The sequence below is a fragment of the Scyliorhinus torazame genome, chromosome 1 (genome assembly GCF_047496885.1).
Source record: "Scyliorhinus torazame isolate Kashiwa2021f chromosome 1, sScyTor2.1, whole genome shotgun sequence".
In the NCBI taxonomy this organism is placed as follows: domain Eukaryota; kingdom Metazoa; phylum Chordata; class Chondrichthyes; order Carcharhiniformes; family Scyliorhinidae; genus Scyliorhinus; species Scyliorhinus torazame.
In genome coordinates this window covers 4,865,506-4,890,190 of record NC_092707.1, presented here as the reverse complement: position 1 = coordinate 4,890,190, position 24,685 = coordinate 4,865,506, and the positions used below count along the sequence as shown (strand labels likewise).

The window sequence follows — 24,685 nt, the reverse complement described above, 5'->3', positions numbered from 1 at the left end:
CCTTCAGAACAGTGACCACGACACCACAAAACCCTGGCATGGCAACCTCTGCAAGACGTGCCAGATCATCGACATGGATACCACCATTACACATGAGAACACCACCCACCAGGTACACAGTACATACTTGTGCGACTCGGCCAACGTTGTCTACCTCATATGCTGCAGGAAAGGATGTCCCGAGGCGTGGTACATTGCAGAGACCATGCAGACGCTCACCAGGCAGGAATGTTCTCTTCCTGTCGGGGAAAACTTAGCAGTCAAGGACATTCAGCCTCTGATCTTCGGGTAAGCATTCTCCAAGGCAGCCTTCAGGACGCAACTCAACGCAAAATCGCCGAGCAGAATCTGATAGCCAAGTTCTGTACGCATGAGTACGGCCTAAACCGGGACCTTGGATTCATGTCTCATTTCATTTAATCCCACCATCTGGCCTGGGCTTGCGAAATCCTACCAACTGTCCTGGCTTGAGACAATTCACACTTCTTTAACCTGTAATTATTCCTCTCTCCAGTCGCACTGCTTGGACCTGTAAAGACTTAATTACCTGCAAAGACTCGCATTCAAAGTATCATCTTGCATCATTGGCTTTGTCTGTGTATGCTGTATTTGTGTAACCTACCTCTTCACTCACCTGATGAAGGAGCTACACTCCAAAAGCTTGTGATTCCAAATAAACTTGTTGGTATTGTAAGATTTCTTACTGTGCCCACCCCAGTCCAACGCCGGTATCTCCACATCCTGATTCACAGCCATGATTAGAACGTTGCTCAGAGTAATACTGGTAGGAAGTTGCATAGTTGCAGTTGGACAGCTCCTCCAAGCTGCAACACCTTTTCTCCTACAATGTTACGTAAAAAATTTGATGTGCCCTCCTTATCTAACCCCATTCACCTGCTCAGTTCCCATTCACTTTGGTATATTTTTTAAACCAATTAACAAAGTCTCATTTCAAAGAATTTACAAATTCAGATTGATATATCATATTCCATGTTCCACAAGTTGCAACCCTCCATACTGGATGACTCCAAGCTCCAACTGCAGCCAGAGAACACCCTGCTCTTACAAGGTTTGGTGGTACATCAGCATTCGGCCATTAAACTTCAACCAATACTGGTGCTTTAAACTTAAATAAAGGCAAAAACAAAGATTTGAAGACCGAGTTACCTTCAGTGGACCAGGAAAATAAGTTAAAGGGTAAACAGTAGCTAGGCAGTGCCAGACATTTAAGATGTAGTCCATTGAGAAAGAAGGACTCAACGAAATGGTGCATCATTCATGGCTAACTGAGTTAAGGATGGTATCACATTGAAATAAAAGTCAATGTGTGAAGATTTGTGGTCGGCCAAAAGACTGGGAAAATTTTAGAAATCAGCAAAGGATAATCAAAAAACGAGGGCGAAAATAGATGTGAGTTAATTAACCAGGGGCTGGTTTAGCACAGTGGGCTAAACAGGTTGCTTGTAATGCAGAACAATGCCAGCAGCGTGAGTTCAATTCCCATACCGGCCTCCCCGAACAGGGACCGGAATGTGGCGACTGGGGGCTTTTCACAATAACTTCATTGAAGCCTACTTGTGAAATTAAGTGATTATCAGGAAAATAGTATGGGAAAGAAGACACTAGTGGGAGTCACCTAACAGTAACCACAATGTAGGACAAAGTATACAAAAAGAAATATTGGACGCTTGAGGTAAAGAAACAGTAAAATGCATGGGTGATTTTAATCTACATGTAAACTGTGTTAAGAGCATGGCTGATGGCAAATAGCAGGTTATTCCAAATCTCAGACGGTAAACTTTAAATGACGGCCATTAATTGTATTTTACAATTTGGTTTAGCACGAAGACAGATTTGAAAATCAGAGAATGATGGCCCATATGCTTTGTGAAAATTTAAAATAAAATGATTAATTAAATATTAAAGTCAACTAGAAGTAGATTTAACTAAATCAAAGGCTATACACAATATCTCTAACATTATTCAGTTTCAAACGCCTTTATTTTACTATCTTCAGAGTCAATTCAACCCAAACAACATCTTAAAGGTTTTAAAAACTATAAACAAAATCCAGTAATAATTACCACTCCAGGCAGTTATATCTTTTGGAGTTGTTTCTGATGTAGGACAAAGCAACTGGCTGTTCAAGGCAGTCTTTCTTCACAGACACAGCTTGCTGGACGTTAAAACAGCTATTCCTGCCGTGGGCTGAGGTCTCAAAGAACCCTGGCCATGCTTGAATTGTATCGAATATACAGTTTTCACCTTTTGATCTTCCCTTATCTGAACTAACTTATTACTTTCATTTTGTGAATCTATCTTTTAGAACGTCAATGCAAAGTTCACACCTTGTCTCCTCCGTTGTACCTCTGAAACCCTTTCCCTGCCCTTTTATGTTCTATTCCCCATTGTTACTAGCTTGCCTTTGGTTTAAGGCTCATCACCATATCAAAAGCACTAGTTCCATTAACCTAAACAAACTGCCTTAAAGCAGCTTTTCTCCTCTTTCCCTTACTAATATCCCGGAGGCAAGTTCTGCTGGGGTGGAGATCTGCTGCTCTGCCCAGTATCTCGGTCTGGTTGAGGGAGGTTCTACATCTAGAGACGGTCAGGTACACCGTCCGCCTAAATTTTGTAAAGAACCATTACAAATGAAAACTATCAATGGGGCTAACACCAAGGAATATTCTGTGATGACAACGAATTATGTGGCCTGATCTTTCTCTAATATAAATTTCCCATAGCCAAGTATATACGATCTCTTTCAAAACTACATTTTAAAAATTCTGTGTTAACAGGATATAAGTTGAACATGGCAAAGAATGAGATGTGGGTAGTGCAGGCAAGAGGTCAGGAGAGTAGGCTGAGGGGGCTGCTGTTCAGGATGGTATGGTAAAGCTTCAGATATTTAGGGATACAAGTAGCGCGAGACTGGAGTAAGTTGCATAAGCTAAACTTGTCCCGGTTGGTGGAGCAAGTTCCGGAGATGGGGTGCACTCCCGCTGTCATTGGCAGGGAGAGTGCAGACGGTGAAGATGTCGATTCTCCTGAGATTCTTGTTCATATTTAAGTGTCTCCCCATTTTCATTCTGCGGTCCTTTTTTAAGAGGCTAGATAAAATGATCCTGGGATTTGTTTGGGCGGGAAATTCCCCACGGGTGAGGAAGGCGATGCTCGAGAGGAACCGAGGGGAGAGGGGCTGGCGTTGCCGAACTTTAGCAACTACTACTGGGCAGCTAATATAGCCATGGTAAGGAAATGGATGGTGGGTACGGGGTCGGCTTGAGAGCAGATGGAGGCTGCTTCGTGCAGGGGTACCAGTTTGGCAGCCTTGGTTACGGCGCCTCTGCCGCTCCCGCCGGCACGATACTCCACCAGCCCTATAGTGGTGGCAGCTCTACGGATCTGGGGCCAGTGGAGGAGGCATATAGGGGAAGTGAGAGCATCGGTTTGAAATGAAATTAAAATCGCTTATTGTCACAAGTAGGCTTCAATGAAGTTACTGTGAAAAGCCCCTAGTCGCCACATTCCGGCGCCTGTTCGGGGAGGCTGTTACGGGAATTGAACCGTGCTGCTGGCCTGCCTTGGTCTGCTTTCAAAGCCAGCGATTTAGCCCCAATCTGCGGTAACCACCGATTTGCCCTGGGGAATATGGACTGTGGGTCCCAATTATGGCGAGGGCGGGGATTGCGAGGATCGGCGATCTGTTCTTGGAAGGGAGCTTCCTGAGCATGATGGTGTTGGAGGAGAAGTTCGGGCTGGCGAGTGGGAATGATTTCAGGTACTTGCAGGTGCGGGATTTCGTACGCAGATTGATACCATCCTTCCCACGTCTCCCACCAAGGGGGATCCAGGACAGGGTAGTTTCCAGAGGAGAGGTGGGAGAGGGGAGAGTCTCCGACATTTATAAAGAACTAATGGGAACAGAGGAGGCACAGACCGAAGAACTGAAGCTTAAGTGGGAGGAGGAGCTCAAGGGGGAGATAGAGGACGGCATATGGACAGACTCTTTGAGTAGAATAAACACGACCGCAACATGCGCCAGACTCAGTCTGATCCAGTTCAAGGTCGTACATCGGGCCCACATGACGGTGGCCCGGATGACCAAATTCTTTGGGCTGGAGGACAAATGCGCTAGATGTGCCGCAGGACCAGCGAATCATGTACACATGTTCTGGGAGTGTCCTGACTAAGGGGTACTGACAGGGATTCGCGGACGTCATGCTCCGGGTATTGAAAACTAGGGTAGCAATGAGTCCTGAGGTGGCAATTTTGGGGGTTTCGGAGGACCTGGGAGTCCAGGAGGAGAAAGAGGCCGACGTCTTGTCCTTTGCTTCCCTGGTAGCCTGGCGACGAATACTGTTGGCATGGAGGGACTCAAAGCCCCCGAAGTCTGAATATGGCTTTCGGACATGGCGAGCTTTCTCAGGCTGGAGAAAATTAAGTTTGTCTTGAGAGAATCGCTGTCAGGGTTCGCCTGGAGGTGGCAGCCATTCATTGACTTCTTCGCGGAGAATTAATCGTCAGCGGGGGGGAGGGGGGGGGGGGGTGTTAGGGTAGCGTAGAGTAGAGGGTTGCTTAGGCAGGTTATTGCGAAAGGGGAGCCGATGCTTGCATTATGTCTTATTTGCTTTTTGTACACTACAGTATAATGTTGCTGTTTTATATGCCAAAAATACCTCAATAAAATTGCTTATTAAAAAAAAAAATGTGTTAAGCTTCCCAAGAAGCTTTACAGTATTATGTAACAAAATCAAGATCAAATATATCAACCTTTTCAGCTCGGAGATTTGAGAATTTGCATCAAGTAGTTTATCTTCTGTAGTATTCAAAGTTTCCTAGTCAAGAAGAAAAAGAAATACCAACAGTACAAAAAAAAAACTCTCGTCAACATTTATATGTTTCACACGAGTATAATCACCTCGGTTTCTGGTAATGTACAATAACTTTCATGTTGCAGCCTTGCAAACTTTGCAAAGGAATGTGAAATTACCTTTACTTGTTCGTATTCTTTTCCTAGTGACTTATATTCTGTAAGCAGCTGTAATATAAAACAAAGCTTAGCTTTCACATTTGAACCAAAATCAAAATACTGCGTTTACAAATTCTGTTAATGAAAGAATGTAGCATGTCTGCAAAAACAGACGAGTAAGTACAAATATTGACTCTGTGACTCTCTCAAGGCAACCCAATTCATCTAAGTGAATTCGTAACTCACATTCTGCAGTATTTTGTGCTCTTGTTTCATTCTTGCATCTTTATTATCAGAGTGTTTGTAAGCTTTTTCAAAAGCTTCTTCTAGGTCTTTCAGCCTGCTATTGAGCTTGCCGATCATGTTATCTTTGTCCTTGTTGTCTTTTCGCATTTCATCAAGACGCTGTTGTAATGCCTGAGACGTGGCACTGACTGCATCATAGCGTCCTGGCCAATCAGCCTAACCAAAAGTACAAGAGTAATCTTCAACAGTGGGAAATAAAGTAACGTCAAATAAATGGACATAGGAACTGGAGGAGGCCATTTGGACCATCGAATCTGCTCCGCCATTTAATACAATCATGGCTGTTCGGATACTTCAATGCCTTTTACACCAAATGGCATCCCTTTTATTTTGAAACTGTGTCCACCGGTCCAGACTCCCCTATCAAGGGAAACATCTACCCTGTCTATTCCTTTCAGTAGTCCCCCCGCCACTCCAGGGCACTGGGTGGAGAGGCTGCTCTCCATCCCATCAGGATCTGCCTTTGGGTGATCAACAAGGCAAAGGCTACAACATCTGCCTCCGCACCCGTTTCCAACCCTGGCTGGTCCGACACCCCGAATATGGCCACCCAGGGGTCCGGGTCCAGTTTCACGTGCACCATTTTAGAAATTACCCTAAAAACCTCCTTCCAGTAATCCTCTAGCTTTGGACAGGACCAAAACATATGAACATGATTAGCGCCCCCCCCCCCCCCCTTCAACGACTAACAAGCTATTGTTGTTTTACCTGGATGCTTTAACTTGTTAAATACTATCCAGGCTCTATACACTGTACAAATGCTTTCCAAATTATAACAATGGTTTTCACTCAGTTTCTTCAAGGTGTCTCACTACAATACTTGCTCCAAATTATACACAAAAGTTTCCTTCCATTTTTCAAGAATTTCTACCCACCAATTGCATTTCCATTAAGTAGTTCTTGTTCTCTAGGTTTCGAATACGATTAGCAGCTTCAGTTAAAGCTCTTTCCAGTTGTTCACATCTGAAAATTCAAAATACCATGAGAAATAGTGCAGAGGTTTACATTAATCAATTAACAATCATAGAATGGTCACAGCACAGGAAATTAATCCTCCCACTGTGTCTGTGCTAACTCTCTGCAAAAGAAATTCTACTAGGGCCACTCTCCTGCCTTTTCACATTACCCTGTAAATTTTCTCTTCAGCTAATTATCCAATTCATTTTGAAAGCCATGATTGAACCTACCATCATGTTCATGCAGTATACTCCAGATCCTCATCATATGCTGCATGAAAAAAGGTTTATCTCATATCATGTTTGGTTCTTTTGCCAATCACTTTAAATCTGTGTCCTCTGATTCTCAACCCTTCAGCTAATGGGAATAGTTTCTCTCTCTGTCTTCGCCCCACTATTAAATCTCCTTCCAACCTGCCCTTCTACATTGGAAATAGCCCCAGTTTTCAATCTATGCTCATGAAGTTCACATCCCTGGATCGCAATCTCATAAACCTTTTCTATACTGTCTCCAAATCTTTCAAAATCTTTCCTAAAATGTGATGCACCAAATTCAATAATATTTCAGTTGAGGCTGAAGCAGTGATTGGGATATGACCTCTTTGCTTTTATACTCTATGCACCCATTTCTCAGGTCCAGGATTCTGTATGCCTTACTTTCTCAACTTACTCTGCCACTTTGAATGATTTGTTCCGATATGCCCTCAGGTCCCTCTGCTCCTGCGCCCTCTTCAGAATTGCATTTTACATTGATTCTCCTCTTTATTATTAAGGAATCACTTCACACTTCCTGCATTAGATTTAGGGCGGAATTCAACCAAAAATGTTCTGCATGACATTTTGGACAGGGTGCTTCTCACCAGCTTTTTGAATGAGATCCAATCCGCTATTCAACCACACAGTCATTTTATTGAGCCTTGGGGAGTTTCTCCAAGATCAAGCCCATACTTAGTAATTTTTTCATCACTGGGGAACTGAACTCGCCAACAGGACCGGCTCCTCAGAGCTGCCATTTTGAAAGGTTGGCCCAATCTCTATGTGAGCTCGAGGGTCCGCCACACCACCCCATCCACGGGCATTGTCATCTCCGCACACATGGGCATTACCATACACCAACCCAAGTGAGGACACACGTTATGGGGTCGCCGAAGGCCTCCCCTTTTCAGGCTTCCCCACCCCATCCCTTCACCCCCCCAACCTTTATGAGGCCCCTTCATACCCGCCCTTCACCCCTCCCCATCCTTCATAAACCCGCTCATCCCCCCTTTCATGGGCATGGTCCCCCTCAGGCACTGACCCCTGGCAGTACCACCCTGACACACGCCACTGTCACCCTAGGACCCTGGCCAGAGGAAGAGCCAGATGGCTACCCTGCCCTGTCCCCAACTAAGGGGTGTCCAATGTGGCCTGGGAAACCCCCTAGGTGCTGTTAAGCCTGATCCATGTTTCTGTGAACCATTACTAAGCGGCACCTAATCGAGGCCTCAGTGGAGAAGCTATTTGTTCCCGGCCGCTGGGAGAATCTGATGCAGACATATTTAAATGAGCTGTAGCCCTGTTAAATATGCCGATCAGGGTCTCACGCAGCGAGGGCGAGATCTGATCGCGACGTCTCGCGAGGTTCGGTTGAATCTCATGAGATGTCTCAAGTGTCGTGAATCTGGAGGAAGAATGTTCTTGTTACGGAAGGAGTGCAGCAAACGTTTACCAGGCTGATTCAGGGATGGCGAGACTGTCATATGAGGAGAGACTAAATCGGTTATAATTATATTCATTAGAGTTTATATTCTCATAGAAACTTATAAAAAGGGGCAGCACGGTAGCACAGTGGTTAGCACTGTGGCTTCACAGCTCCAGGGTCCTAGATTCGATTCCCGGCTTGGGTCACTGTCTGTGGGGAGTCTGCACGTTCTCCTCGTGTCTGTGTGGGTTTCCTCCGGGTGCTCCAGTTTCCTCCCACAACTCCCGAAAGACATGCTGTTAGGTGAATGGACATTCTGAATTCTCCCTCTGTGTACCCGAACAGGCGCCAGAGTGTGGCGACTAGGGGCTTTTCACAGTAACTTCATTGCAGTGTTAATGTAAGCCTACTTGTGACACTAATAAAGATTATTATTAATACTAACAGGATTAGACAGGGTAGAGTCAGAAAGAATGTTCTGGATGGTGGGAGGAGTCCAGAATTAGGGGTTATATTTTGAAGATATGGGATAAACCACAGACAAAAAACAAAAAATAAATGGAAACAAATAAGGACTCTTGCATACCTCCCATTAAAGGGATGAAACGACATTGCAAGGATGTTTCATCACAAGGAATTTGAAACAAAACACACATCCATTCTTCCTTGGATTTTGGATAGAATAGACCAGGTCAAGTGGGGCTGGACTTGACTGCGCACTAGTCCAGGATGTCAGAACAAGTGCAACCCCCACTCCTTTCATCCTTTCCCTATCCTTGCTGAATATCTTGCATGTAGGAATATTTTGCACCCAGTATGAAATTCTTTCAAGTGTTATAGCCACAATATCATATTCCCACAATAGTCATTAAAATATGAAACAAGGTATGTACTTTGGGCAATCAATTCTGCCAATGCTCCTAGGCTAAAAACTTTAAATGGAAGAACAGCAAGTCAGGTAAAGGAAATTAAATATATTTGGCCACTTTAAATGCATGTTTTTAATGAAACCAAAAAAAAAATCACCTTTTTAAGAGGTTCTCGTTACGTTTCTCTGCTTCAAATATTGTAGAAGATCCATTTAAGGTATCCAGCTTTTCCTTAAGGCTGTTTATTTCTGCCTCATAGTAAGCTCTAATGTCAGCTACATGACGTGCATGTTTCTCACGTAAATTTAGACGAGCTCTAGAAATAAAATTCCATTAAAAAATATCTAAATTTAGGTTTACAGTGTAAATTGGATTGACGCACAATATTATTACGTATAGTATTTGTAATATCCACTTATTCAGACATCTAGAAAATTTCAAATTTTGTACACATGTACTGAGTTACCATGCTGATATTCAGATTCAGCTCCTACTGAAAATATCCAGCACCATGGGCAAGCACACAAAGTGCTCTTAAACATCAAACTCCGTCTAAAAAGTTGGACGGTCTGAACAGATTCGCAACAATACAAAAATAAAGTTTCTTAAATGTTGACGTAATTTCTTATAAACTACTACTTACATAGATAAAATTACAGGATCTTCAAGAGATGATGTAGCTACATTATGGTCCAGTGGTCCATTTGCGCTATTTGTAATCCCCAACGGCCCAGTTTGTAGGGTCAATGTGGAACTCCTGCCCTCCCCTTGATAATGCAACGAACTTGCATTCCTTGTTGGCTTTAAGATTTTAGAATCTGGACTGTCCACAATAGAGGATGACCGAGAGGCAAATTGGAGATTCCAGTTCTGCAATAGTGGCGAGTTTTTCTGTGGGGAACATCTGGAAAGTCTGGTCAATTCTGGTCCTGGAGAAGTATCTACATGTGAATCTGAATTGGGATCAGAATAGCTATGCATGGTCACACCCGCTATGGAGTCTGGGCTGACTGAAGACCGAGTGTCAGATTCTGAAACTGCTACTGGAGTACTGAAACCATAACGTGGTGAAAATGCTGCCGATGGCTTCATATGAAGAGTGGGATCTAGCGTTAAAACCTTAGAGTAGAGAAATATTGCAAGATTAATTTTTAAAGTTAAATCTCTATCAAAAAAACACAAATACAGTTCTAAAAAGTATTTTCAACTATTCTTTTGTTGAAAATAGAATATATTGCCCGGATGCTGGTAAAAGATCCATGTGGTGTGGCTCTGACATGTTGACCCATTAGGAGTCTTTTATTTGCACATTTATTCATAACATGCATTTAACTCCGAGTAACAGACTACCAAATGAGGTGGTGGGTTATAGCTGAAAATAGCTTGTTTATTTGCTGTAAAATTCAATGTAATTTTATGTACCTCAAAAACACTATTACCTTGCACTTATACCACCCGGATAATGACTTAAATAGATGACAAAGCTGCAGTCAGCCCAGAAAACTAATTTGCTATCGACATCCCAGCAGAAATAAAAACCTCCAAACCTTTGCATGGCTAAGTTGACAGTTAAAGTACTACTGCACAGGAGGAGCTGGGGGAGGAGATTGAGGAGGGGTTATGGGCTGATGGACTAAGTAGGGTTAATTCCTCTTCTTCGTGTGCCAGGCTTAGCCTGATACAATTTAAGGTGGTTCATAGAGCGCTAGGGGCTGTTTAGCACAGGGCTAAATCGCTGGCTTTGAAAGCAGACCAAGGCAGGCCAGCAGCACGGTTCAATTCCCGTAACAGCCTCCCCGAACAGGCGCTGGAATGTGGCGACTAGGGGCTTTTCACAGTAACTTCATTTGAAGCCTACTTGTGACAATAAGCGATTTTCATTTTTCATTTTCACATGACGGGGGCGAGGTTGAGTAGGTTTTTTGGGGTAGAGGACAGATGTGGGAGGTGCTCAGGAAGCCCGGCGAACCATGTCCATATGTTTTGGTCATGCCCGGCACTGGAGGGGTTCTGGAGGGTAGTTGCGGGAACAGTATCTAAGGTGGTGAAAGTCCGGGTCAAGCCAAGCTGGGGGCTAGCACTATTTGGAGTAGTGGACGAGCCGGGAGTGCAGGAGGCGAAAGAGGCCGGCATACTGGCCTTTGCGTTCCTAGTAGCCCGGCGAAGGATCTTGTTAATGTGGAAAGAGGCGAAGCCCCCCAGCGTGGAGGCGTGGATAAACGATATGGCAGGGTTTATCAAATTGGAGCGGATAAAGTTTGCCTTGAGAGGGTCTGCGCAGGGGTTCTACAGGCGGTGGCAACCGTTCCTAGGCTATCTCGCGGAGCGTTAGATGAAGGTCGGTCAGCAGCAGCAACCCGGGGGGGGGGGGCTTGTTTGGGGGGTATTTGAGCAAGAAAATACACGAAGGATCTGGAAAACTGACATGTACGGGAGGAATCCGATGTACAAAGCTCTGTATCATATCGATTTGCTATGTTCATGTCTTGCTATGTGCGCTTTCTTTCTTTTTGTTACGGGGGGGGGGGGGGGGGGGGGGGGGTTGTTTGTAAGGGTGAAAAACTGCGTTAAAATTCTTAATAAATATATATATATTTTTTTAAGTACTACTGCACAAGCACGAATAGATAATGGGGCCAAGTATAATAACCTTGATATAAATAAACACAAGTCAAATAGACCTAAAGATCCCAAATGCTGATCTGAGCCAAGTTAGCCAGCAACGGAGGAGACAAAACTGGCCTTAGTCTTCCCAGGCTTGGACGAAGGAAAAAAAATAGGAATGATGCAAACTCTTAACTCAGGCAATAGAAAGAATAGTACCAGAATTGGACAGTTTAATCTAATGACTCATTACATGTGAAAGAAAACTCTGCAGAGGAAATTGGATGGCATATTAAGTTAGGCATTAGCCTTTCCCTATGGGTCCCAGGTTCAAATCCGGCCCAGATGACTTAAGATTTTTTTATTCCTATCTAAAATACATTTGGAAGTCCTAATAAAATTCATCATTTTTTACAGCACCAAAGTGCCCCAAACAGCAACCTCACTGAGACAGACAGCGGTTGGCTGGTGTTAAAAAATGGATATCACACTGGGGTGCACTTTTGATTTGGGATAGAAGTTACAACACAGTATAGCTTAGCAACAGGCTGCATGATGTGAGATACATTATTATTAATACTGAGTGCCTGAAACAGAAAATATTCACATATTCCACAAGAAAATCCCCCATCTTGACGACCAAAAATAAACCAACGGCCTTGTTTCTGATGGGCACCTATCATTTTGTGTGAAAAGTGGGTCCCCACCTATAGGTGACAGCCCAGTATTATGACTTACTCACTTCACAACAGCAAGTGACCCGGAATGCAAGCCCCAGCTGAGTTATCCCCATCCTAGCCTTTGTGATGTTCACGTCAACTGTGAGGCCCAAAAAGCTAAATGATTAACTGATGCAGTACAGGTTAGGAGTTAAACCCAGGACCTTTAGTACATTACATTCAGAATTAGAACACAAAGTGGAGAATCCACTAAGCTTAAATTGGAATGTCCAGCACTTTTGTCCAAGTTTTAACAATGCAAATGTGTAATTTAAGTGAAGTTTAATATTTCCAAAAAGTACTAGTCATAACATGCAATGTCAAATTGGGAAATTGGCTTTACTTATTTTTTAAAGCAAAGCTACATAAAGCTGTTCAAGACTTAGAACATAGAACATAGAACGATACAGCGCAGTACAGGCCCTTCGGCCCACGATGTTGCACCGAAACAAAAGCCATCTAACCTACACTATGCCATTATCATCCATATGTTTATCCAATAAACTTTTAAATGCCCTCAATGTTGGCGAGTTCACTACTGTAGCAGGTAGGGCATTCCACGGCCTCACTACTCTTTGCGTAAAGAACCTACCTCTGACCTCTGTCCTATATCTATTACCCCTCAGTTTAAAGTTATGTCCCCTCGTGCCAGCCATTTCCATCCGCGGGAGAAGGCTCTCACTGTCCACCCTATCCAACCCCCTGATCATTTTGTATGCCTCTATTAAGTCTTCTCTTAACCTTCTTCTCGCCAACGAAAACAACCTCAAGTCCATCAGCCTTTCCTCATAAGATTTTCCCTCCATACCAGGCAACATCCTGGTAAATCTCCTCTGCACCCGCTCCAAAGCCTCCACGTCCTTCCTATAATGCGGTGACCAGAACTGTACGCAATACTCCAAATGCGGCCGTACCAGAGTTCTGTACAGCTGCAACATGACCTCCCGACTCCGGAACTCAATCCCTCTACCAATAAAGGCCAACACTCCATAGGCCTTCTTCACAACCCTATCAACCTGGGTGGCAACTTTCAGGGATCTATGTACATGGACACCTAGATCCCTATGCTCATCCACACTTTCAAGAACTTTACCATTAGCCAAATATTCCGCATTCCTGTTATTCCTTCCAAAGTGAATCACCTCGTCATTAAACTCCATTTGCCACCTCTCAGCCCAGCTCTGCAGCTTATCTATATCCCTCTGTAACCTGCTACATCCTTCCACACTATCGACAACACCACCGACTTTAGTATCGTCTGCAAATTTACTCACCCACCCTTCTGCGCCTTCCTCTAGGTCATTGATAAAAATGACAAACAGCAACGGCCCCAGAACAGATCCTTGTGGTACTCCACTTGTGACTGTACTCCATTCTGAACATTTCCCATCAACCACCACCCTCTGTCTTCTTTCAGCTAGCCAATTTCTGATCCACATCTCTAAATCACCCTCAATCCCCAGCCTCCGTATTTTTTGCAATAGCCTACCGTGGGGAACCTTATCAAACGCTTTGCTGAAATCCATATACACCACATCAACTGCTCTACCCTCGTCTACCTGTTCAGTCACCTTCTCAAAGAACTCAATAAGGTTTGTGAGGCATGACCTACCCTTCACAAAGCCATGCTGACTATCCCTGATCATAGTATTCCTATCTAGATGATTATAAATCTTGTCTCTTATAATCCCCTCCAAGACTTTACCCACTACAGACGTGAGGCTCACCGGTCTATGGTTGCCGGGGTTGTCTCTGCTCCCCTTTTTGAACAAAGGGACCACATTTGCTGTCCTCCAGTCCTCTGGCACTATTCCTGTAGCCAATGATGACATAAAAATCAAAGCCAAAGGTCCAGCAATCTCTTCCCTGGCCTCCCAGAGAATCCTAGGATAAATCCCATCAGGTCCCGGGGACTTATCTATTTTCAGCCTGTCCAGAATTGCCAACACCTCTTCCCTACGTACCTCAATGCCATCTATTCTATTAGCCTGGGGCTCAGCATTCTCCTCCACAACATTATCTCCTTCCTGAGTGAATACTGACGAAAAATATTCATTTAGTATCTCGCCTATCTCTTCAGACTCCACACACAATTTCCCATCCCTGTCCTTGACTGGTCCTACTCTTTCCCTAGTCATTCGCTTATTCCTGACATACCTATAGAAAGCTTTTGGGTTTTCCTTGATCCTTCCTGCCAAATACTTCTCATGTCCCCTCCTTGCTCGTCTTAGCTCTCTCTTTAGATCCTTCCTCGCTACCTTGTAACTATCCATCGCCCCAACCGAAACTTCACACTTCATCTTCACATAGGCCTCCTTCTTCCTCTTAACAAGAGATTCCACTTCCTTGGTAAACCACGGTTCCCTCGCTCGACGCCTTCCTCCCTGTCTGACTGGTACATACTTATCAAGAACACGCAGTAGCTGATCCTTGAACAAGCCCCACTTATCCAGTGTGCCCAACACTTGCAGCCTACTTCTCCACCTTATCCCCCCCAAGTCACGTCTAATGGCATCATAATTGCCCTTCCCCCAGCTATAACTCTTGCCCTGCGGTGTATACTTATCCCTTTCCATCATTAACGTAAACATCACCGAATTGTGGTCACTGTCCCCAAAGTGCTCTCCTACCTCCAAATCCAACACCTGGCCTGGTTCATTACCCAAAACCAAATCCAACGTGGCCTCGCCTCTTGTTGGCCTGTCATCATATTGTTTCAGGAAACCCTCCTGCACACACTGTACAAAAAACGACCCATCTATTGTACTCGAACTATATCTTTTCCAGTCAATATTTGGAAAGTTAAAGTCTCCCATAATAACTACCCTGTTACTTTCGCTCTTATCCAGAATCATCTTCGCCATCCTTTCCTCTACATCCCTAGAACTATTAGGAGGCCTATAAAAAACTCCCAACAGGGTGACCTCTCCTTTCCTGTTTCTAACTTCAGCCCATACTACCTCGGAAGAAGAGTCCCCATCTAGCATCCTCTCCGCCACCGTAATACTGCTCTTGACTAGCAGCGCCACACCTCCCCCTCTTTTGCCTCCTTCTCTGAGCTTACTAAAACACCTAAACCCCGGAACCTGCAACATCCATTCCTGTCCTTGCTCTATCCATGTCTCCGAAATGGCCACAACATCGAAGTCCCAGGTACCAACCCATGCTGCCAGTTCCCCTACCTTGTTTCGTATACTCCTGGCATTGAAGTAGACACATTTCAAACCACCTACCTGAACACTGGCCCCCTCCTGCGACGTCAAATCTGTGCTCCTGACCTCTATACTCTCATTCTCCCTTACCCTAAAACTACAATCCAGGTTCCCATGCCCCTGCTGCATTAGTTTAAACCCCCCCAAAGAGCACTAACAAATCTCCCCCCCCAGGATATTTGTGCCCCTCAGGTTCAGATGTAGACCATCCTGTCTGTAGAGGTCCCACCTTCCCCAGAAAGAGCCCCAGTTATCCAGAAATCTGAATCCCTCCCGCCTGCACCATCCCTGTAGCCACGTGTTTAAATGCTCTCTCTCCCTATTCCTCATCTCACTATCACGTGGCACGGGCAACAACCCAGAGATAACAACTCTGTTTGTTCTAGTTCTGAGCTTCCATCCTAGCTCCCTGAAAGCCTGCCTGACATCCTTGTCCCCTTTCCTACCTATGTCGTTGGTGCCAATGTGGACCACGACTTGGGGCTGCTCCCCCTCCCCCCTAAGGACCCGGAAAACACGATCCGAGACATCACGTACCCTTGCACCTGGGAGGCAACATACCAAACGTGAGTCTCTCACGCTCCCACAAAATCTCCTATCTGTGCCCCTGACTATAGAGTCCCCAATTACTAATGCTCTGCTCCTCTTCCCCCTTCCCTTCCCTTCTGAGCAACAGGGACAGACTCCGTGCCAGAGGCCCGTACCCCATGGCTTACCCCTGGTAAGTCCCCCCCCCCCCACAAGTATCCAAAGCGGTATACTTGTTTCTCAGGGGAACGACCGCAGGGGATCCCTGCACTGACTGCTTTTTCCCAGTCCCTCTTACAGTTACCCACCTATCTCCAATCTTTGGTGTAACTAATTCCCTGAAGCTGCTATCTATGACCCCTTCTGCCTCCCGAATGATCCGAAGTTCTTCCAACTCCAGCTCCAGTTCCCTAACTCGGTCTTGGAGGAGCTGGAGATGGCAGCACTTCCTGCAGGTAAAATCAGCAGGGACACTAACTGCATCCCTCACCTCAAACATCCTGCAGGAGGAACATTGCACTCCCTTCCCTGCCATTCCTCTAACTTTCTACCAAGATCTGGCTAACAACTAAATTAAATTTTTATAAAAAATAATAATAATATAATAAAATATGGTACTTACCTCAGACCAATGGGTTTTATTATTAGGTTAGAGGAGGAGGGCGGGTGGGAGACACTACACGTGTAGTGTCTCGGGTTTCCTCTCCATCAGAATTTATTGGTGAGGTTCTTCCCAGACGTCCGCGGGTCGACTTCCTGTTCCCGCCTAAAAAACTAATTTAAAAAAAAGAAAAATTCTCAGCTCCTGCTGAAATTGACTAACCAGCCAGCTCCACTCCCACCGAAATCGACTGGCCTGCCCCTGCAAAGACAAGTGCTTTTAAAGGACTGACTTACCTCCCAGCAGTCACTTCCGCAATGCTCCCGCTGAAACTGACTCACCAGCTGTTCTCACGCCGAAATCGACTGGCCTGCCCCTGCAAAGACAAGTGCTTTTAAAGGACAGACTTACCTCCCAGCAACCACTTCCGCAATGCTCCCGCTGAAACTGACTCACCAGCTGTTCTCACACCGAAATCGACTGGCCTGCCCCTGCAAAGACAAGTGCTTTTAAAGGACAGACTTACCTCCCAGCAACCACTTCCGCAATGCTCCCGCTGAAACTGACTCACCAGCTGTTCTCACGCCGAAATCGACTGGCCTGCCCCTGCAAAGACAAGTGCTTTTAAAGGTTGACTTACCTCCCAGCAGCCACTTCCGCAATGCTCCCGCTGAAACTGACTCACCAGCTGTTCTCACGCCGAAATCGACTGGCCTGCCCCTGCAAAGAGAAGTGCTTTTAAAGGACAGACTTACCTCCCAGCAGCCACTTCCGCAATGCTCCCGCTGAAACTGACTCACCAGCTGTTCTCACGACGAAATTGACTGGCCTGCCCCTGCAAAGACAAGTGCTTTTAAAGGACAGACTTACCTCCCAGCAACCACTTCCGCAATGCTCCCGCTGAAACTGACTCACCAGCTGTTCTCACGCCGAAATCGAGAACATAGAACATTACAGCGCAGTACAGGCCCTTCGGCCCTCAATGTTGCGCCGACCTGTGAAACCACTCTAAAGCCCATCTACACGATTTCCTTATCGTCCATATGTCTATCCAATGACCATTTGAATGCCCTTAGTGTTGGCGAGTCCACTACTGTTGCAGGCAGGGCATTCCACGCCCTTACTACTCTCTGAGTAAAGAACCTACCTCTGACATCTGTCTTATATCTATCTCGCCTCAATTTAAAGCTATGTCCCCTCGTGCGAGACATCACCATCCGAGGAAAAAGGCTCTCACTTTCCACCCTACCCAATCCTCTAATCATCTTGTATGCCTCAATTAAGTCACCTCTTAACCTTCTTCTCTCTAATGAAAACAGCCTCAAGTCCCTCAGCCTTTCCTCATAAGATCTTCCCTCCATACCAGGCAACATTCTGGTAAATCTCCTCTGCACCCTTTCCAATGCTTCCACATCCTTCCTATAATGCGGCGACCAGAATTGCACGCAATACTCCAAATGCGGCCGCACCAGAGTGTTGTATAGCTGCAACATGACCTCATGGTGCCTAAACTCAATCCCTCTACCAATAAAAGCTAACACACCGTACGCCTTCTTAACAACCCTCTCAACCTGGGTGGCAACTTTCAGGGATCTATGTACATGGACACCGAGATCTCTCTGCTCATACACATGCCAAGAATCTTACCATTAGCCCAGTACTCTGACTTCCTGTTATTCCTTCCAAAATGAATCACCTCACACTTTTCTGCATTAAACTCCATTTGCCACCTCTCAGCCCAGCGCTGCAGCTTATCTATGTCCCTCTGTAACTTGTAACATCCATCCGCACTGTCCACAACTCCACCGACTTTAGTGTCATTGCAAATTTACTCACCCACCCTTCTACGCCCTCCTCCAGGTCATTTATAAAAATGACAAACAGCACTGGCCCCAAAACAGATCCTTGTGGTACACCACTAGTAACTAGACTCCAGTCTGAACATTTCCCATCAACCACCACCCTTTGTCTTCTTCCAGCTCGCCAATTTCTGATCCAAACTGCTAAATCACCCTCAATCCCATGCCTCCGTATTTTCTGCAGTAGCCTACCATGGGGAACCTTATCAAACGCTTTACTGAAATCCATATACACCACATCAACTGCTTTACCCTCATCCACCCGTTTGGTCACCTTCTCAAAGAACTCTATAAAGGTTTGTGAGGCACGACCTACCCTTCACAAAACCGTGTTGACCATCTCTAATCAAATTATTCCTTTCCAGATGATTATACATCCTATCTCTTAAAAACCTTTCCAAGATTTTGCCCACAACAGAAGTAAGGCTCACTGGTCTATAGTTACCGGGGTTATCTCTACTCCCCTTCTTGAACTAGGGGACAACATTTGCTATCCTCCAGTCTTCTGGCACTATTCCTGTAGACAAAGATGACTTAAAGATCAAAGCCAAAGGCTCAGCAATCTCCTCCCTAGCTTCCCAGAGAATCCTAGGATAATTCCCATCCGGCCCTGGTGACTTATCTATTTTCACCCTTTCCAGAATTGCTAACACCTCCTCCTTATGAACCTCAAGCCCTTCTAGTCTAGTAGCCTGAATCTCAGTATTCTCCTCGACAACATTGCCTTTTTCCTGTGTGAATACTGACGAAAAATATTCATTTAGCACCTCTCCTATCTCCTCGGACTCCAAGTACAACTTCCCACTACTGTCCTTGACTGGCCCTACTCTTACCCTGGTCATTCTTTTATTCCTGACATATCTATAGAACGCTTTAGGGTTATCCTTGATCCTACCTGCCAAAGACTTCTCATGTCCTCTCCTGGCTCTTCTTAGCTCTCTCTGTAGGTCCTTCCTAGCTAACTTGTAACTCTCTAGCGGCCTAACTGAACCTTCATGTCTCATCTTTACATATGTCTCCTTCTTCCTCTTGACAAGTGTTTCGACTGCCTTAGTAAACCACGGTTCCCTTGCTCGACCACTTCCTCCCTGCCTGACAGGTACATACTTATCAAGGACACGCAGTAGCTGTTCCTTGAACAAGCACCACATTTCCATTGTGCCCATCCCCTGCAGTTTTCCTCTCCATCTGATGTATCCTAAGTCTTGCCTCATCGCGTCATAATTGCCTTTCCCCCAGATATAACTCTTGCCCTGCGGTATATACCTATCCCTTTCCATCACTAAAGTAAACTTAATCGAATTGTGGTCACTATCACCAAAGTGCTCACCTACCTCCAAATCTAACACCTGTCCTGGTTCATTACCCAGTACCAAATCCAATATGGCCTCGCCTCTCGTTGGCCTATCTACATACTGTGTCAGGAAACCCTCCTGCACACATTGGACAAAAACGGACCCATCTAATGTACTCGAACTATAGCGTTTCCAGTCAATTTTTGGAAAGTTAAAGTCCCCCATAACAACTACCCTGTTGCTTTCGCTCCTATCCAGAATCATCTTTGCAATCCTCTCCTCTACATCTCTGGAACTTTTCGGAGGCCTATAGAAAACCCGTAACAGGGTGACCTCTCCTTTCCTGTTCCTAACCTCAGCCCATACTACCTCAGCAGACGAGTCCTCATCAAACGTCCTTTCTGCCAACTTAATACTGTCCTTGACTAACAATACCACCCCTCCCCCTCTTTTACCACCTTCCCTGAGCTTACTGAAGTATCTAAATCCCGGCACCTGCAACAACCATTCCTGTCCCTGCTCTATCCATGTCTCCGAAATGGCCACAACATCGAAGTCCCAGGTTCCAACCCATGCCGCAAGTTCACCCACCTTATTCCGGATGCTCCTGGCATTGAAGACACACTTTAAACCACCTTCCTGCCTGCCGGTACACTCCTGCAACATTGAAACCCTACTCATGACCTCACTACTCTCAACCTCCTGTATACTGGAGCTACAATTCAGGTTCCCAAGCCCCTGCTGAACTAGTTTAAACCCTCCCGAAGAGCATTAGCAAAATTCCCCCCCCAGAATATTGGTACCCCTCTGGTCCAGATGCAGACCATCCCGTTTGTAGAGGTCCCACTGCCCCCAGAATGAGCCCCAATTATCCAGAAATCTGAAACACTCCCTCCTGCACCATCCCTGTAGCCACGTGTTCAACTCCTCTCTCTCCCTATTCCTCGTCTCGCTATCACGTGGCGCGGGTAACAACCCAGAGATAATAACTCTGTTTGTCCTAGATCTAAGTTTCCACCTTAGCTCCCTGAATTCCTGCCTTACATACCCATCCCTTTTCCTAACTATGTCGTTGGTACCTATGTGGACCATGTCTTGGGGCTGCTCCCCCTTAAGGATCCCGAAAACACGATCCGAGACATCACGCACCCTGGCACCTGGGAGGCAACACACCAACCGTGATTCTCTCTCGTTCCCACAGAATCTCCTATCTATCCCCCTAACTATGGAGTCTCCAATGACTAATGCTCTACTCCTCTCCCCCCTTCCCTTCTGAGCAACAGGGACAGACTCTGTGTCAGAGACCTGTACCCCATGGCTTAACCCTGGTAAGTCGTCCCCCCCCCCCCCCCCCCCCCAAACAGTATCCAAAGCGGTATACTTGTTTCTAAAGGGAACGACCACAGGGGATCCCTGTACTGACTGCTTCCTCCCAGCCCCTCTCACCATCACCCATCTATCTTTATTCTTCGGAGTAACTACATCCCTGAAGCTTCTATCTATGACCACCTCTGCCTCCCGAATGATCCGAAGTTCATCCAACTCCAGCTCCAATTCCCTAACGCGGTTTCTGAGGAGCTGGAGCTGGGTGCACTTCCCACAGATGAAATCAGCAGGGACACTGACGGCATCCCTCACCTCAAACTTGGTGGTACTTAGATCACCTTTTGTCACGCTTTTTATATTCAGTTCACATTTCACCCTTGTTACAAGTAAAACTTCTTCATCTTCATTGCCACCAAGTTTAACTTCTCTGTAAGTTTCCAGATGATACGACTGTGGTGGGTCGTATCTTAAACAACGACGAATCACAGTCAGAAGCCTTACAACACCAGGTTAAAGTCTAACAGGTATGTTTCGAATCACTAACTTTCAGAGCACTGCTCCTTCCTCAGGTGAATGAAGAGCTGGGTTCCAGAAACATATATATAGGCAAAGTCAAAAATGCAATAGATTTATTTGTTCTTAAGGGCAGCACGGTAGAATTGTGGATAGCACAATTGCTTCACAGCTCCATGGTCCCAGGTTCGATTCCGGCTTGGGTCATTGTCTGTGCGGAGTCTGCACGTCCTCCCCGTGTCTGCGTGGGTTTCCTCCGGGTGCTCCGGTTTCCTCCCACAGTCCAAAGATGTGCGGGTTAGGTGCATTGGCCAATGATAAATTGCCCTTAATGTCCAAATTGCCCTTGGTGTTGGGTGGAGGTGTTGAGTTTGGGTAGGGTGCTCTTTCCGAGAGCCGGTGCAGACTCAAAGGGCCGAATGGCCTCCTTCTGCACTGTAAATTCAATGATAATCTATGATTAATCTAGGACAAAGGTTCGGCACAACATCGTGGGCCGAAGGGCCTGTTCTGTGCTGTATTTTCTATGTTCTATGTTCTATGATACTTTGAATGCAAGTCTTTGCAGGTAATTAATTCTTTACAGGTCCAAACGGAGCAGCTGGAGACAGGGATAATCACAGGTTGAAGAGGTGTGAAATGTCTCAAGCCAGGACAGTTGGTAGGATTTTGCAAGCCAAGGCCAGATGGTGGGGGGTGAATGTAATGCAACATGAATTCAAGGTCCCAGTTGAGGCCGTACTCCTGTGTGCAGAACTTGGCTATAAGTACTCTGTCGGTTCTCCGCTCCGTCTGAACCTGTAGACTTAATTATCTGAAAAGACTTGCATTCAAAGTATCGTATTGCATCTTTGACTTTGTCTATATATATGTTTCTGGAACCCACCTCTTCATTCACCTGAGGAAGGAGCAGTGCTCCGAAAGCTAGTGATTCGAAACAAACCTGTTGGGACTTTAACTGGTGTTCCAAGGCTTCTTATTGTGCTCACCCCAGTCCAACGCTGGCGTCTCCGCATCATAACGGGGGTCACCATAACCAACAACCTTTCCTGGTCCACTCACGTTGATGCAACAGTCAAGAAAGCCCAACAATATCTCTACTTCCTACGGAAGCTAAAGAAATTTGGCATGTCTGCATCGACTCTCAAACCTCTACGATGTACCATAGAGAGCATCCTATCCGGCTGCATCACAGTCTGGTATGGCAATTGCTCGGTCCAAGATCGCAAGAAACTGCAGAGTGTGGTGAACTCAGCCCAACACATCACACAAGCCTTCCCTCCCATTGATTCTGTCTACACCTCCCACTGCCTCAGGAAGACAGACAGCATTGTCAGAGACCCTTCACATCCAGGCTTTGCCCTCTTCCAGACCCTTCCACAAGGCAGAAGGTACAGATGTCTGAAGACCCGCACATCCAGACATCAGAACAGCTTCTTCCCCACAGCTACTAGACTCCCCCTCGGACTGATCGATTCCCTGCCGGAACTCTATTCACGAAGCCCTATGCTGCTCTTGCTCATGTATTTGCTTTATTGGCCCTTGTTCCACACTGTAACCAATCACTGTTTCTTGATGTATCATTTGTCAATGTACTGTCGATTATTCTCTTGTCTATTACTGTATACGTTCCCTTGGCCACAGAAAAATACTTTTCACTAATCTTCGGCAGATGGGACAATAAATATCAATCAATCATTCAATCAGTCTTCTCAAATGCTCGCCTTGTTACCCTCCTGCATTTCACTCCACTTAAACTCAAGCTACTTGGAAAACGCAGCCACAGGTGTCAAATCCAGTAATAAGTAGTCCTCACCCCACCTTTGCCAACCTCCATTGACTTTGCCATTGATATTAGGAAACTTGTCCTGATATACAGGTCTGCCCATAGCAGCCCCATCATAATCAGAACAACCCATCTCACACCTTGCATTCTTCCATTTCGAAGCTATTGTACAGCTGCCTCTGCTAGAGAACTTTTATTAATCTTGGCCTTGCTTTCTGCAATTTTATTCTTAATCCCATCCACTTTTCTGCTCTTAATCCTCCTTCAAAAGCTCCAAAGTCTAGTTCTCAAGGTCTACCTCAATTCTTGTAACTCATGCTTGCTAATCAGTCAGCACACCGCCAACTCCCAAAGTGCTTTGGGATGTTTTGCTGTGTTGACAGCATTATAGAAGTGAAAACTGCTTTTGATGCTGGAACTGTTTTACCTGTGGGGGAGACGGATGAAGTGGGGGGGAACTCAATTCCCAGTCAGGTACACACTCTTTTTCCTTCTGCTTCATACAATAAATCTCCTTCAGTGATTGGGGACCTATTGGAAGCTAAAGAAAAATTTGATTTATTTTCACTGTTGTGATATGATAAGAGTGTGAGAATGTTTTTTGATTTAAATGATCAATCTACTTCAGCATCCTTGCACTTTGTTTTTTAGGTTACAGCAATAATGGAGAAAAGTAAAGATCAAAACCTGTCTTTATGTATGAATAACAGGCTCAAAGAAGCGTAATAGCAGAAAATGACAAACACCATAGTTGTGAGAGAAGTTCATGCACAGTTAAAAAGACTAGATACCAAGACACCATATACTGTAATAAATGATAAAATGTTATATGCACTCAGTTCAAAAACAAGCTTGTCGAACAAAGGGAAAGGCGGAAAGGATTAGAAGGGGAGTAAACATCTAAAAATGCAGTTTGTGCTAAATCTGCAACCAGATATTATGCAAGCCGAGACCAAATTTGTATTCCAACAAAAAAAAAAAAAAACAGAATCTTTTTCTCCCTCCTGCACAGCTTCCAAGGCAGAGTACACGGGGTACATGGCTGGCATAGACGGCAGGCCAAATGATTTTTCCACACCTTAGCAATCCAGGATATGTGGTCTCTTGGTTGTTCCACTCTCCCAATCAGTCAGAAACCCATTACCTTGCAGACAGCCTAGACAACTGAACGGAATCACTCCAGGCCCCGGAACCAGGTTGTATTATTTGTATGTCACACTATCATTTAACATAATGCTGAGGAACAGTAATATAAAATGTAATACCTTTCTTAGTCAAAGTAATAAAGCTTGTTATTATAATGCTACTCGTGACTTCCGGGTGCGGCGATGACCAGCTAAGTCGCACGTTTCGGCAGCTCCCGGTGGAAAGGACTTTTGGGCTCTTAATAGGAGCCCCAACGGCAATTTTAACGGCTAAAAACACTGTGCGGTAAACCAGAAGGGAATCCCCCCTGGA

The 24,685-nt window shown here is 45.4% G+C and overlaps 1 protein-coding gene across 6 annotated transcripts in view; it reads right to left on the bottom strand.

Annotated features, from left to right (window-relative positions):
• The window catches only part of LOC140428264 (M-phase phosphoprotein 9), a 266,696-nt gene that overhangs the window by 116,281 nt on the left and 125,730 nt on the right, over window positions 1-24,685 (bottom strand). For all 6 annotated transcript variants that reach the window (XM_072514583.1, XM_072514911.1, XM_072514834.1 and 3 more), the window contains exons 9-15: window positions 23,655-23,768; window positions 9,428-9,903; window positions 8,942-9,100; window positions 6,154-6,241; window positions 5,219-5,434; window positions 4,994-5,041; window positions 4,774-4,838 (exon numbers count right to left, since the gene is read on the bottom strand). In XM_072514583.1, coding sequence (XP_072370684.1) covers window positions 4,774-4,838; window positions 4,994-5,041; window positions 5,219-5,434; window positions 6,154-6,241; window positions 8,942-9,100; window positions 9,428-9,903; window positions 23,655-23,768 — 1,166 coding nt within the window. The remainder of the gene's footprint in view (window positions 1-4,773; window positions 4,839-4,993; window positions 5,042-5,218; window positions 5,435-6,153; window positions 6,242-8,941; window positions 9,101-9,427; window positions 9,904-23,654; window positions 23,769-24,685) is intronic.